Here is a 15,763-nt window from a genome sequence, read left to right on the forward strand (position 1 = left end):
TATTGCTAGTCTTACGATTTCATTTCTAATTTAATTTACTAATATTTTCAGTGTTTGATCGATACATGCTAATTCGCTAACTGTTCTACATATATTTTACTATAAAAAAATATGATAGTAATAGATGCCAAAAACTGCAAATCCAACAATTTAAAGATCAGCTGATGGAGTAATGTATTAACCAAACATTGCAGAAAAATTCAAATCCAATGCCTTAGCGACTAACTTAATCTCAGTTAGCCAATCCGTATTAGAGTTTAATACAATAAATTTTATTATACAATAAACCACGTTTTACTTACTTGGTTGTGAGTTTCGTCTCCAACCCTCTACCCCTTTCATGCATGCTGACTGAACAGGAGCAAACATGACGTCACGTGCGTGGTACTGCGGCTGCCTTGCGCATATGTGACCCTGGACAACAAAACTTAAGTCTTAAGTAGCAAGAGAACATTCTTAGTAATCGGCAAAAATACATGGTATGGGTAAAAATTAACGATTTTTCTTTTTGCCAAAAATCATTAGGATATTAAGTAAAGATCATGTTCCATGAAGATATTTTGTAAATTTCCTACTGTATATGTATAAAAACTTTATTTTTGTGAGTGGATGGCCTGCCACAGTGCCTCAGATTAACAACTTCAAAGGCGATTTTCTTAATGTTTAGATTGTTTTGCACCCTCAGATTCCAGCTTTGTAAATAGTTGTTGTTCCGCCAGATATTGTCCTATCCTAACAAACCATATATCAATACAAAGCTTATTTCTTCAGCTTTCAGATGATGTAAAAATCTCAATTTCGAAAAATTGACCCTTAAGACTGGTTTTGTCGTCCAGGGTCACATATAAGTCGCGGTTTCGCAGGTTAAACGATATAAGGAGGGGTTGAGATCGTATTCTACATAACACATTATACAAGTTATTTTTTTACATAGTGCTTCGATAATGTACATTTTAATTAATAAATATTAATACTATTATTCTAATATATATATATATATATATATATTTAAAAAATCTCATTCTGGTTGGGGGGAAATGGGGTGCCAGTTACCCCTTGGGGGCGCCACTGTACTGAACCCTGGGTTACAGGGTTTTTGTGACAAAGGTACTTTTGTAAAATGATGCAATACTGGAATTGTAAATTAATTTTGTTAAACTGTGGGAGTTTGGGAGAGCATGGCCATGTTATCCAACCGATCAGCATAAAGAGGTCTATATGAGCCATCTCACCTCGGTCCTGTGACCGTATTGCAGCATCCGTCCTAAACCCCAACGCTTCACACTTGGCTGGTTGGTTGGTTTGTTTGTAAAAAAATAGAGTTTGACATTTACACACATGGAGAAGCCATTAACTTAATAATAAAGTCATTAACTTAACAATAAAAGCAAAGCAAAACAGAACAGTAATCCAGTGTACAAACGTACAGTGTAATAGAGCTAGCCCTGATTAAAAAACAATGCGATTTTTCCCTTACGAAAATTTATGGTTTTACTACAGTTAAAATTGAAAACCATGGTTTTACTAGTTAAAACCAAAAAAACATGGTTACTGTAGTAAAACCATGATTTTGCCCTAAGTAATCAATGCACCAAAAAAACATGGTTACTACACTTGTACCACAAAAAAACCATGGTTAATTTTCGTAAGGGTTATTAGATCGCTTGGGCCTAGGTCCAGTAAAATGTAGGTATTCCATCCGCCAGACCTAACAGACCCTCCGAGATTATTTAAGCTTCGATTAAAACAAATACTATTCTTATTAACAAAATTAAATCCATTATAATGTCTATATTCTATTTCCACGAAATAAACTTAAAATGCTGTTGCATATGTTTTTCATATTCACGGGTTTCTTATCCGAATGTTTCAGATGGAATCATTATCATCACAATCATCATAGTCGATATCTTGCCATTACTGAAAGCAAACAACACAACTACGACACGCCACTTACAGTGTGAATGACGAAGTAAAGTCAGTCCGTGGTTCTGTGTGACACTGCTGCAACGCCCTCTTCAGGACATCTTTGAAACAGCGCACTCGGAAGTGCAATCGCACATTTGTTCTTTTTTGTGTTAAGGAAGTCAGAGGAAAGACCAAGACCAACCAATAGACTGATTTTAGATTCTTGCTTATTTAGCCAGAAAGTGCTACAGAAACGCATGTTGTATAAAAAAAGAACATTTTCAAACATCTTTTTTCATATGTAAATATGCATTGTTGTTAATGATTTAAAAGGGCGGTTTCCCAGACAGGGATTAATGCTAGTCCTAGACTAAAATAAATGTTAGAGCTGTCCAAACTGAAAACAACTTGACATTGACATATCTTAAAATACATTAGTGCTATTGTTTTGTCTCAAAATTCAAGTAATGTTTGCGGCATGTTTGTAAAAACTATTTAAATGTTAAAATAATCCCTTTCTGGGAAACCGCCTCAAAATGTATCATGGTTTATAGTAATCATAATTTTTGGTTTTGATTTGTTCTAAAAAAAAAGTAAGAACTATATGGTAACAATGGTTTTACTATAATTTTACTGTAACAGTACCATTACGAAAATGGTTTTGCCAAAGCACAATTTGCTAAAAAAAAACAAAAAACACTACAAAACATGGCAATAGTTGTTGGACACCTCAACATCCCTGATCAAGTAAACACATTTTTTAGTAAACAGTTTTAGTGTATGTTATTATTTGTGCTTTGTACATAAAGTTATTAGTGCCACCATATCTTTTGTTTATCGAAACTAACATCATCAGCATTCAGGCTTACAGACCTACTTACACATCATCTAAATATTCATGATCTTGCATTTAGCTGCTCCCTTTAGTTTGTGGGTGGAAACGTGATACACTTGCATTCATTAAAAGTTGCCATACTTACAGGTATCAGATGGTTGCCAGGCAGGCAGCGCGTGATTCTGCGCTAAGACTTTGTTCCGATTCAGAGAACATGAGAGAGAATCTTTTGAGCAGCTACCACTGCATAAAGTAGGCTTAGGAGAGAATAAATATATATACTGCTCATCCTTAATTATAATTAGAGAGAGATGTTTATGGGGTAAATAATTACTACATAAGGCACACATTGTTAGTAATTAGAGGGCGACTCTGGTGCAAGCAGAGATAATTAAGTCTGCACTGCCTAAATAATTGCACAGTGGCTAACACAGAATGCTGCGTTGTTATTGTAGTAGACCCTTCCGATCAATGCAATTACATTAGCATTAGTTGACCCTTGACTAAATGCAGAACACAACTCCAGGGTTACATAACTCTCTTATTACCTTTAACAGCAACTATTTGTGTATTCCAATGATGTTTGTCCTGAAGAGTGTGAGTTGATGTTAATTGTAATCTAATCTGATAATATATAAAGAAAGAATTTCTCAAGATCTTTCTTTCCAAACGGAACATATAAATTAAATGTTTAAATATGTTTTTTTTTGTACATCAAGTGCATTACATGCTCAAATGCAGCCACCAGCTTGAACAAATTTCACTCCGCTGTCATTCCAAAAGCCTTATGTGTTTGGATGGTAGATTTGAGGCCCTCTCTGTGTAACAATACTCTGTGTTTAAAGATATCCTAGATCTACCGCACTGATATGAGGACCTTCTGGGGATCCACATTGGTCAGTTCAGTCAAACCCTTGACTGAAAAAACATTGCTCTGGGTTTTGCCCAGAGAGCTTACTTAAACTGAGGTCAACAGGCTGTCAGAAGGAAGAAAACCTACAACATTCTCATATGATGGGCTTTCAGAAGACAGACCATCAATGTTTCAGGTTTGCCTTGTCACCGCAGGACACAACCATCACTCCAGCTGAGAGCAATGGCGGTGACCTGACAGCCAATAAACACCTGCACCAGGCTCCTCTGCCTCACACACAGGAGCCTGTAAAAATCGACGAAGCCAAGGTGACACATTAAGCCCCATAAAGATATTTGTGGGCTCTGTGTGTTTCTTTATGAGATTTTTGTCGAGTGTTTACAGGCCCGATCTGAGATAGTACTTCAAATACACGCCACAGTAAATCAAACATGACTGTTTACCACCCCTGAGATAAAAAACACTGGAAGTGGTTGTAATCCGTTAAATTCAGAAAAGGACGCGAGAAGGTAATCAATCAGTAGCCTACAGTGCCACTGCAAGCAATCGAGAAAATATGACGAACGCAACTTCAACCAAGATTTTAAAAATAAATCTACATTGGAATGTGAGGTAAGTCAGAGAGTGTGGGGTTTAAGGAGCCTGGCTGTTATGAGGTTACTCTGAAGGTGAGTGATTGAGGTTAGCAACTATGACAGGCCCATTAGCTTTAACATCTCCACCTGCTGACACATCAATGCCTAGCAGCAATGAGTGAATTAGATTTTACATCACATCTAGCCTCTACACATCTCTTGTCCCCCCAATCCAAACTCAAACCGAGAACAGCACAGGTTCCAGTGGTGGTGGGCTGTTTCTTTCTCCCATGTGCAATAAAAGCTGATTAGGGTTGAAACAGTTGGCCGGTCCTGCCCGCCTTCACAGCTGCTGGATTAGAAGCTGAAGTCCATCATCTGTGAAATGAAATTTTTGATGGTCGAACAGGGACAGTTTGAGCTGGAGACTGTATACTTGTGTAAGCCGACGGACGGTAAAAGGAGGCACACAATATGCAATATCACACATCACAGGTAAAAGGGTCACGTAAGGTAGAAGATACACATTTGCCAGTCAAGTGATGAACGACATGAAGCCCAGTCATTGGTTATTATGATAGACATGGGTTTGTACCCAAAGCAGAAATTTAATACTGTTTCTAGACCTTAACATTTCCAGTTTCCAGAATCTTGATCCACAAAAAAAATATTCTGGAATTGTTCTTCTCTTTTTTGTGGAATTTACAGTATTTCATAGAAAAGGACAACAATCTACTGATGTACTTATTTTATTTCAGATATACAATTTATAAAAATACCCTTATACCATCAACAGATTTGCAGAACAAGAATTTTTATAAAAACGTTTTCACCTGGGCCATAAGCAAACACTACATGATTGGAATGTAGTTACAATTCCAACTAATTCACCAAATAAACATTTTATTGCAAAGACATGCAATAAAGGGTTCCCTTCATACTTTCTGGTTTACATTTATCAAAAAGATATACAACAGTTCAATTAAGATTTTCAGCAATATTATGTGCGTTGTGCATGACTCATTTATCCCTTTGTTTAATGGTACTCCTCACAAATACCAATTACATTCACGTAAATTGACAAAATGACTGTAAATAGGAGTAGTTACAGTATGTCTGACAACTGTGGAGAAGGATAATAGGAATGTATTACATTCTGAGAGGTTACAAAAGACTTATTAAAACATCTAAAAAAGTGCTGATTGTAAGAGAATGTAGTACATGTACATGAAAATCAAATATAGAAACAAGACTAACATTCAGGTTGCATGTAATTCCCAGAATACTTTCCCTTTACCCTATATGAGAAAAGACACTTGGATAAATGAGGCACAAGTTACAAAAAGTGCAACGATTGCCGTTTTCATAAGGCTATGCTAAAGCGCTTAGCAAAAAACTGGTTGATTTCCATCCTTCATTTCACCCTCTCTACCAAAGTAAAATTGATAAAGGTCACTTCATTGTATATATGTTTTTTCTAAGCACATAAAGTTATTCAATGCACTCGTTGTCAGTTCTACTAACAATATTATGAATGTAAACTTCCCACTCTGTTTCAGAGATTTTAGGTTTTGGTCCTAGTAAATTTGTAGTTAATCTGTAACATACTTATAAACACCTTGGTTAAATACGGTTTGGAAAAAAAGCCCAACGCTTCCACTACAGAAAATACAGGGTAATTGTAATACAGTGTTCAGCAGCAAGGTCAGTACAGGTCACTAAAACCTGCCATTTTCCGGGCCTTCTGCATTAAGGCTCGTAACTGGAACTGTTTTCTGGAGAGAAGCCTCACATGCTGCAAACAACCACACACAGACACAATTCTTATGGTTTATATTTACAGTTTGGACGAGATTAAAGAGAGAAGGGCTTAGGACTTACCTTAAGAAACACATCCAAGTCAATAACATTTCTGCGTAATGCTTCGCCCAGATAGAAGATAGTGTCTTCTATTGCATTTTCCTCTGCATAGAGGTTCAGAATCTGCTTATAAAGGGGAGCAGTGGGTGAAATGACATCATCAATGTCATTGTCCTCTGACTGGTTCTCCATCTTTTCCAGAGCTGCGGTCATTTCTTCGTCTTTACACTTAAGGAGGTCAATGTTTTTGTCCACATCAGCCTGCAATACAATGGACGAAGTTATTAGGCAGATACCCTCATATCAAAGTGACATATATAAAGTGGGGTTGAAAAAGAAAATCACACAAGAAAGCTGGGATTTAAAATTGACTTTATAAACTAGAAAAAAAAAACTTTTTAGGATTGTTACTTTTAAAAATTGACATACAATTTATAAATATTCGGTATTATTTCTCGTTCTGTATTTTCTCTATTAAGCGTAAACAGGAAAGAAACGTTGTTTAACGGTGTACAAAAGGTCAGACTTCCTTGCTTTCTTCAAACCATAAAAGACACTCTTTAGAACGTTCTCAAATCATGCTGGAATAACATTTATTATATCAGGTTTATTGGAATCCATGCCTGTTCAAGTGGATGCAAACATTGAAGGGGCATAACCGTTTTAATTAATTGTTAAACTGATAATATAAATTTGATATGGGCAAATCTCATTATTAGCTGTGGCAGACAATGTTTTGCGGTAATTTGCAAATACGATTACAAAGTCATTTAAATTTTTACACGGTACCATCTCAAGGTCTAGTTTGGTCACCATCTCCTCCAGCTTCTGATGTCCCTTCTTCAGGTCCTCCTCTGTTCTTTTCAGAGCATCAAGCTCTGCCTGAGCTCGATCCATCTCTTCTTTCATCCTCCAGCGCAACTTGTCGCTGACAGCAGACACTAAAGACACACGAATCGTGTCTTCTCCAATGGTAGCATCACGGCTGGGACCTGAAGCGCAGAGATGAATTCATCAAGTCATCATGAGAGCACCGTCAAAGTAAAACTGTTTTGTGGCATTTCAGTCGCGTTTTTGTAATAATTTTATGTAATGATCGACTTTTGATTTCACTACTATTGGACATATAATACTTTGTTTGCTCACCCACTGTAGTGACAGTAGACACTGGAGTATAGGGAGAAGGACCTGATGTTGTGGGATAACCAGACACTGCAGCAGGATAAGGATAGCCCTGAAATCCACTGGCAGAAAGACAACAAAATACATGGTGATGGCCAACGCATACAGGAGAAAAAAAACCTACAAAAACCACTGTACTTGGGTGATTGGTAGCTCAGCGGTAAGACACGTGGGCATGTGATGATCACAAGCCACATTCATTTTAAGATTAAACACTTTCTCAAACCAAAATTTAGACCTACAGTATCCAGACTTTATTAGATTTTTTCCCAACATATAAGCCTGCTTATAAATAGAGGCAGAAATCAGCAGGGACTTAATGATACATGTACGGTACATTTCAACTGCTCACCGCACTGAATGGAGGTTAGTTATATTTTCCTCACAAAATATGAGAATATCAACACAGTTTTAACAAAGTAAAATATAATTCCACCACCACTAGAATAAATTATTCTACACAGTGACTTGTTGACACTTGAGAGTACTTACCCTGGATTGGAAGACTGACTTTGACCAAATGGCAGGCCTGGTGTATTTGGCATATAAGAAACTGAAAAGCATTGGATTATATAATTATAGTCTAAATAATCTTACAAATGTAGTTTAAAACTCCACACAATGTAGTCCAAACTACTTTACACTCACTGTTAGGTGGCCCTGCTGCTGAGAATGCTGGGTAGGGCGACTGAGTGCTCTGCCGTGAGAAGACTGGTGGCTCCTCTCCAAACACCACAACCATCACCTGGATCAGTCCAAACAAATCTGATTGGGGCTAAAGAAGAGGACCAATAAACAAACCTTAGCGTAATGTCTGCACTTAAAACATGGTGCTACAATAATAATCATGGTCATAAAATAATAGTCACAGTCAGCAATAAAAATCAAACAGACTCACAGCTTTCCATTCATGCAGGTACGGGAGGTAAATCTTTCCATTAGCATCCACATGTTTCCCTGTTTTTATCATCATGGCACTTGTAGGTTTGACAAAACAGATGGGAGGATTGTAGGGATAGGTGTCGAGAAGCCACAGGCAGACAGGAATATTATACACATTTCCTACAGTTAATAAGAAACCAGTAAAAAAAAAATGTACAACTGAACTGTAGTAGTTCCTGTGTACATAGCAGGGATTTGTAGGGTTTATCCGCTGAACAGTGTCACAAACAATTACAGAATCTAACAGATCAAAAAACACAGCATTGCTCTCTATACCTCGGTAGCTTACTGGCACGGTTCCTGTAAGACTCAGCAGCTCTTTGTTGGAACCATCATTGAACACTGCAATACAGAAAGCTAACTTATTGCAACATCAATATTAATGATCACTTAGAAAAATACTTTCCACAACGTCCAAATGTACACAAATGCACTGACACTTATTGCACTCAGTTTGACAACGGGAAAGTCTACGGTACATTAACACGTTAACGTTAAATAGGTGGCCCTGCTTAAAACGTTAAAACGTTTCAGCATCTATTTTACTTAAAAGATTTGCCTATGGTTCAAATAAACGCAACCGATTTGATTTCGTAGAATGTAACGCGTTCCCGGGTAGATTAAAGCTAGTTTAAGTGTGAAGATATTTTTAGAAGCATAGCAACTCTTACCGTAGTTGTCCATCACAGGTTTAAGATCTTTGTACCGAGACGTCACGTTTGTTACCTCGCGTACGGTGAGATCTCTGTATTTATAAAGCTGTACAAAGAACAACCGTAAATACAAAAGTAGGCACATAAACAACTTCAGGTTCTTAGTCACGTCAAAAGTTCAACATACCTTTGACAGCAGTTTCCGTAAAAACATTTCATTCGCACCCTCCATGTTTTAAAACAATTAAACTAAAGTGGTAACAAGAAGGGCTATACTTCGCCTATTAGTTGAAGTGTTTAGTTGTTTTATTGAAACAAATCATCGCTCGCTAGGAAGCAATCACAACAGCTGGAAACCATTAGGTAATTTCCGGTCAGGTGACTGATGACGCTCTAGTCAGACGGCGCTGCGCAGACTGATCGCTTCATGACATCAAAGTGCCGCGAGAGCGAATGAAAAACTATGCTCTCGCGGTACTTTGACGTAATTAGTCTGCTCAACGCCGCGTGGAAGCACAACAAACCTTTCCATGTGTGGAGCTACATGGCGGAGGTGCTACTGCTTTTTTTTGCTACCGTCTTTATACATTCTTTTTAAGCATATAGCAGCATTTGAAGTGTGATCAGAATAATGTCTTAGGTCTTGTGTTTGATGGGAAATGGCCATCAACCAGGAAAAAACAATATTCATCATGTGGCAGCTATCACACCTGTCAGTGTCAGCACACAAATGTATGGAGAAAATCTATGAAAAAGGTCTGTACACAGAATTCTGAGATAAACCATTTGAGGTCATATCCATGGCTACTGACTTGTAATTTAAAGAGAATCATATTCACCCATGTCCTTGAGAACAATCAATAGACTCTTCCAGTATAACACACTCCAGTTATCAAGAAAAATAATTTAGCCGTAAAGAGAAGACACTCTGTTCAAGCATATTACACGGATTTATGGAAGTTAGTAGTTGTTTATTGGGATTTAAAATCTATAACCTTGCAAGAAGTTGTTTTGAGCAATTAAGACAGAGAAAGCCATGATAGACTGTTGCTCCTCTGTCCAATTAAAAGGCAACCTGTTGCTACTTGCTAACAAACATGGTGTGTATTACTATCGACAAATTTCCTAATATGATTATTTACAATAAAAATATAATACAATCAATGTGGTGCCTGACAGAGGTATCCATTAAATGGGTAGACCATTAAATGAAAACATGGATCTTTTTGTAATTTGAAGTCCACAGTTTATAGTTTGATGTTTTCCATGACACCAACATGGGAGATTTATCACTGACAGAAATAAGGCAAATGATACAATATAATATTATAAAGGACTTAAAGTTTCAAGGTTACAGCACAGTGCTTGGTAATATCAAGAAATGCTTTTAAGGTAGGTTTGTGTGTAGTTGCCCGACAGGTGTGGTTATTCTGAGATGTGCGGAGTTATTCAGCCAATGCAGATATTTGCAAACTATACACATGTCCAGCACAGTCATTTAAAAGAATCACATATAGATACCAAATCAAAATTGAGGGTCATTAAAAACAAAATGCTTACAAAGAATACCGGTGATTTCATACGGCATGTTCTATACCATGTGCAAAATGATTACTGTACCTTTTAATCAACATCATGATCTATTGCACTGTAACCTGTGATAAACACACTGCATAATAATAAATGTCCTCTTTGCAAGACCAATGAACACCAGTAATTATGTACAATTTATTAGATGTCGTCTAAACAAAGGACAATACAAATATTATCTTTCTCACATTCAGACATATACTAATCTAACTGATGCAGTGATTCGCCTCTCCGTTTGGTCATTTTAAGTGTTTTTCTAAAATCCACAGCTGATAAAGCAATACATGAGGTTATTTTCTGGGTTATTACTTCCAGTTATGAGTAAATAGTTGGTTAAATCTAAATATGTGTCAGCTTTCATCCAGTCGTAGAAACTCCAGTGTTGAGACCATTAAATTGAGGTACAACTTTCATCCCCTATAAAGAAGAAAAACAGGGGCGCTCCTAAGAAGACTGCACGAGTGCTGAGTGCCAGAATAAGGGTTTCCCTTATAAACAGCCTGCTCTAATGTCCAGCTTCTGTGAAGGGGTTGCAGCGTTTGCGGTCTCGAAGGCTGCACCGCTCTAAAAGCCATCTGACGCACATTCACTGCAAAGAGAATAGGCGAAATTGAACACATGAATGGCAGCACACAATTACTTAATTGTGATTCAACAATATGTGTCTATGTGTGTATGTTTAGGCTGTTGTGAGTCACTTTCAGCTTAATACTTGGTCGCATGGTTGGAATCCTATATTAAAATGTTCAGAATAAAGCATTTACCAGATCATGACACCACGCAGCGGCAATTCATGCAGTCTTGGCCATTGTCATCTGGAGGGTTCAGTTTCCTCAGCTTGTGTTGCCTAATTTCACGGACAAGTGTGTAAAAAGCATCTTCCACTCCCTATTTGGAGAAACACACACCAATTATTAGGGCTTTGTGTATAATATAACACCTGTTTGATATCTTATTAGATACACTTTCATGCATTTTGCCACATGGAAAAGTACTTTAAAGGGGTCATATGGCGCGAATACGTGTTTTTCTGTGTTTTTGGTGTGTTATAAGTTGCCCATGCATGTATTAAACACGTAAAATTGCAAAAATTAAAGTGTCGGAACAAAAGATGCATTCTTTCTAAAAGCGAATGCTCACCCAGACCTGCCTGAAACGCCTCGTGTAACCAAACCCCCACAAATCTACGTCAGTTTGTGGTATGATTTGACTAAGACCGCCCAAGTGTATACGCAAGTAAGGAACCTGATGTTCCAAATATGGAAAGAGGCGTTACATTCCGTCACATGCTTGCAGTATTCGACCAATCACTACGCACTGGTTAACTGGCCAATCATAGCACACCTTGCTTTTCAGAGCGATGAGCTTTGTCAAAGAGCAGATACAAACATGCATGGTAAGTTTTACATTACATTTTACATTTATGCATTTGGCAGACGCTTTTATCCAAAGCGACTTACATTGCATTATCCTATACATTTGTTTCTAAGCATGTGCAATCCCCTGGGATTGAACCCACAACCTTGGCATTGTTAGCGCCATGCTCTTACCACTGAGCTTTTTTTTAACCTTAAATCGTGTATACACATTGCATTACATCTAAAACAAACGATAATATTCATTTTAGCCGTGTCATTTGACTCCTTTAACACAGAAAGAAAGATGCTTCTAACCTGTCTTGTTTTTGCTGAGGTTTCAATGTATGGTATACCATAGCTACGGGCAAGTTCATGGGCCTGTCTTGTGTCCACAGTGCGGGCTGGTAGATCACATTTATTACCCACAAGCACCATAGGCACATCATCAGAGTCTTTCACCCTCTTAATCTGTTCCCTTTTGAAATCATTACAAAAAAATCAACATTTATAGCAGGCCACAAATAATATGCAATTTAAATAAGCAGCATATAAATGTTTGTATACTTAAGTTCCTGTAATTTAACCTGTACTGATGAATGTCCTCGAAAGACTTGGTATTGTTGATGGCAAAGACACATAGAAAACCCTCTCCAGTCCTCATGTATTGGTCTCTCATTGCACTGTACTCCTCCTGACCTGCAGTATCCAGGATATCCAAAAGACACGTTTCTCCATCAATCACCACCTGCTTCCTGTATGAGTCCTGCAAGAAACAACAGTATACAAAGTATTATCCAATGTAAGATATTTCGCTGAATATGGAAATATATTGTTATTGGTTATGAAAGAAAACCGTGGACTATTTAACCACAGTGGAGGCAAAAATTCACCCTCAGAATGCTAAAAGGTCTTTCAAACTATATAAGGTGCAATGGTTACATGACTACAAATCTTCTTTTCATCAAATTGAGTTTTGGCTTACCTCAATGGTTGGGTCGTATTCATCAACAAAGTGATTCTGAATGAGTTGGATGGTCAAAGCACTCTTGCCCACACCACCTGCACCCACCACCACTAACTTATATTCTGTCATTATTTCTGCTGGCGTCAGAGGCTGAGGAGAAGCAAGAGGGAACAAGGAAACAGGTAAAAATAAACAAGTCAATTATGACAGTAAATGACACACTAAAAATAGCTTACCAAAAATTGAGATTTGACAACAAGGAAATACAATCAAAAACAGTTACACAACAGTATCACACAGTGACCATGTAACGGAATGTTAACCAATCTCTATCTAAAGTAAACTTCTTACTCTTCCTGGATTGAATCAATTTAATACTTTTCAGTATTCAAAATGTATTTTTCAATATTTATTTAGGCTGCCAAGTAAAACTTGTCTACACTAAATAAAAAGATGTTCAATCATACAGTGGTGTTACTCTTATGTACTCTGGATTTGACGCAGAACGTGTTTGGTTTACAATCTGTGTGATCCCATTCTTAACATAATCTGAAATTCTGGCAACCTTGACATAGTAAATAAAATACAGATTTACAGTAGAAATTTTTACTTCTGGATTATTCAGAAAGTTATCCAATGTAGTAATTTACATTAATATTTATATTATGTGTGACATGTATGTCTTGTAATATATTGAACACATACCATCTACAATTTACTGTAATGATATAGTACAGTAACTACAATAGGACTGTCAAACGATTAATTGTGATAAATTGCATCCAGAATAAAAGTTTGTGTTTACATAATATAAATCTGTGTACTGTGCATATTCATTTTGTATTTATAAAAACAAAAACATAAATGGATTTATTTAAGAAAAAACATATACAATTAATAAACATGTATATATATATATATAATTTAAACTATTGATAAATATAAATAAATACATATTTATTTACATATAGTAAATATTCCCTAAATATGAATACATGCATGTGTATATGAATACAAAATGCACAGTACACAGAATTATACTTTTATTCTGGATGCAATGATTAATCGTTTGACAGCCCTAAAAAAGACTTAAACAACCACGTTATTGCTCGCAAATAGGGTTGTTCAAAAATGTGTACACTGCTTTATAATGCATCAGTCAAGCTGGACACTGCATCAAGTATTCCATTTGAAGATCTATTTTTAGCAACTCTGCCTGTTTTGCAGCATCACCTGAGAAAATCTAATAATATTTGTTGCCTTGCTTAAATATAAGATGTAATACCTTGAGCCTTGTTTCATCTACAATTGAAGTTTTGTACATTTCCCCTTTCTCTTTCTACATATAACAAAGTAACTTTCATTTCTCTCATTATTGCTGGAATACAATGACATCACCACATTACATTATTGATTTCTCAGACAGCAGGATGTAAACAACGTGGTCATTTAGGTGAGCCCATCTCTGCTGTACAATACAACGAACACCACATAATATGAGTTTCAAAACCCATTTGAATACAAAAACAAGTCTAGTCGAATGTTGCTAAAAGCGCATCTGTTGGTTTAAATGAATCGATCCTTTCTGTATTGAACATTACAACTGTGCGGCAAACCGCTGTAGCCTATGTATGTATGTACACATATGGGTGTGTGTGATACTTTTCTCAGGTTGCTACAATAAACAAACTGCACGAGATGAATGGAGTTGAGTCGCGCGCGCAGTGATTTGACGCATTTGTTTCGTTTTCATGTTGCACGATAGTAGTAGTTCTCTAGTTTCGAGATGCCGGGGAAACGATGTATGTCTTGCAGGTATAACCGCAGCAACAAAACGTACGTTCGTTTTGCGTTGGGCGTCTGCGAGGAACGTTATGGAGTTTATGTTATTCCTGTAAGACACGCAGCAGGAAAACACGGCGACTGGAATACTTACAAAACACACGGGGCGGTTCGCTCGTCTCGACGACAGGACGCAAGTCAATAATATGTCGACATCCTTCCCGCTGCTTCACTCATGGCACTGCAAGGAATCGGACTGCGCGTGTTTTTCTTCTTCCAGTGCGTTACAATATCATTGAAGCAGATGCGTTCAACACAAACATCGAACAACGAGCTGCCGGTGTACGTCGACAGATAATCAAACAGCATGCGCGCGCGCGCGTGTGTGTATGTGAAGAGGGAGAAGAAGAAGAAGAAGAGGACGCTTAGAGCACAGCACACGCCCAAACCCAGTGTGTCTCAATACACACAACCCCACACACAGACAACACATTTAGCTTTCACAAGCATCATTATACGTAGCTTGGCCTAATGCTTTCTTTCTTTCTTTCTTTCTTTCTTTCTTTCTTTCCCTTATGAAAAAAACAGCACCCTGGTTTTATTTTAGTCAAAGTTTACTTGTATTAGCCTACCATAGTTTCAATAGAAATATCATGGTAAAACTGTGGTTACCATAGTGAGAAAATGGTACATTTGTTGTAAAGTTACTAGGGTTCTTAAAACAACAACAAACTGTGATGACAAAACATCTTCCTAAGGGTTCTTAAATTTCTTCCTTTTACTTATAACTGTTACATCACCAATGTCTTTTAAAATGGTTTCGAGACTTGTTTTGCTAGACTGAAGGATGCACACAAGCTACTTACTGAGTCCCTCGAGAATTATTTGAAAAATCTCTGTGGAATACAATTAGAAACTGAATTAGCAACCAAAAATGAAATCAAACGAGAGCATCTCAAAAGCAAAACGGATTGGAATGAGAATGTATTCTTAAATCTTATTTAATTGCTATAGATGTTTAAGGTTGAGTCATTTTGTATTTTATCATCTGAAAATTTAAATTCCCAATGCCTATTGATGTAATTCTACGAATGCTCCACTAGGTGGCGTTCTTTTCTCGTTGTAACCGTGAGGTACACAATTACAATCGCTATTTGACCACGAATATATTTCATACATATACTTTAGTTAGATGGACGCAGTGATCATCATTACAGATTTAAAAGAGTAGAAAAGAAAA

At 37.1% G+C, this 15,763-nt stretch overlaps 2 protein-coding genes across 3 annotated transcripts; both read right to left on the reverse strand.

The window, feature by feature from the left end:
• Positions 1-4,826: 4,826 nt before the first annotated feature.
• On the reverse strand, positions 4,827-9,188 carry tsg101b (tumor susceptibility 101b). Its single transcript, XM_057336418.1, has 10 exons — positions 9,017-9,188; positions 8,848-8,935; positions 8,453-8,518; positions 8,133-8,296; positions 7,883-8,009; positions 7,727-7,787; positions 7,199-7,296; positions 6,842-7,044; positions 6,074-6,313; positions 4,827-5,987 (listed from the first exon to the last, which is right to left on the reverse strand). The coding sequence occupies exons 1-10, from the start codon at positions 9,059-9,061 to the stop codon at positions 5,898-5,900; spliced, it is 1,182 nt and encodes a 393-aa protein (XP_057192401.1). The 5' UTR covers positions 9,062-9,188; the 3' UTR covers positions 4,827-5,897.
• A 677-nt stretch (positions 9,189-9,865) lies between these two features.
• Positions 9,866-15,019, reverse strand: hrasb (HRas proto-oncogene, GTPase b). Of its 2 annotated transcripts, XM_057334061.1 has the most exons (6): positions 14,678-15,019; positions 12,760-12,891; positions 12,362-12,540; positions 12,093-12,252; positions 11,184-11,307; positions 9,868-11,008 (listed from the first exon to the last, which is right to left on the reverse strand). In XM_057334061.1, the coding sequence occupies exons 2-5, from the start codon at positions 12,868-12,870 to the stop codon at positions 11,188-11,190; spliced, it is 570 nt and encodes a 189-aa protein (XP_057190044.1). In that variant the 5' UTR covers positions 12,871-12,891; positions 14,678-15,019; the 3' UTR covers positions 9,868-11,008; positions 11,184-11,187. The 2 variants fall into 2 exon arrangements, with proteins under 2 accessions (XP_057190056.1, XP_057190044.1); XM_057334073.1 differs by lacking the exon at positions 14,678-15,019 and having other exon boundaries at positions 9,866-11,008; positions 12,760-12,888.
• Between the last annotated feature and the right edge of the window lie 744 nt (positions 15,020-15,763).

Source organism: Triplophysa rosa, linkage group LG1, assembly GCF_024868665.1.
Source record: "Triplophysa rosa linkage group LG1, Trosa_1v2, whole genome shotgun sequence".
NCBI classification, from domain to species: domain Eukaryota; kingdom Metazoa; phylum Chordata; class Actinopteri; order Cypriniformes; family Nemacheilidae; genus Triplophysa; species Triplophysa rosa.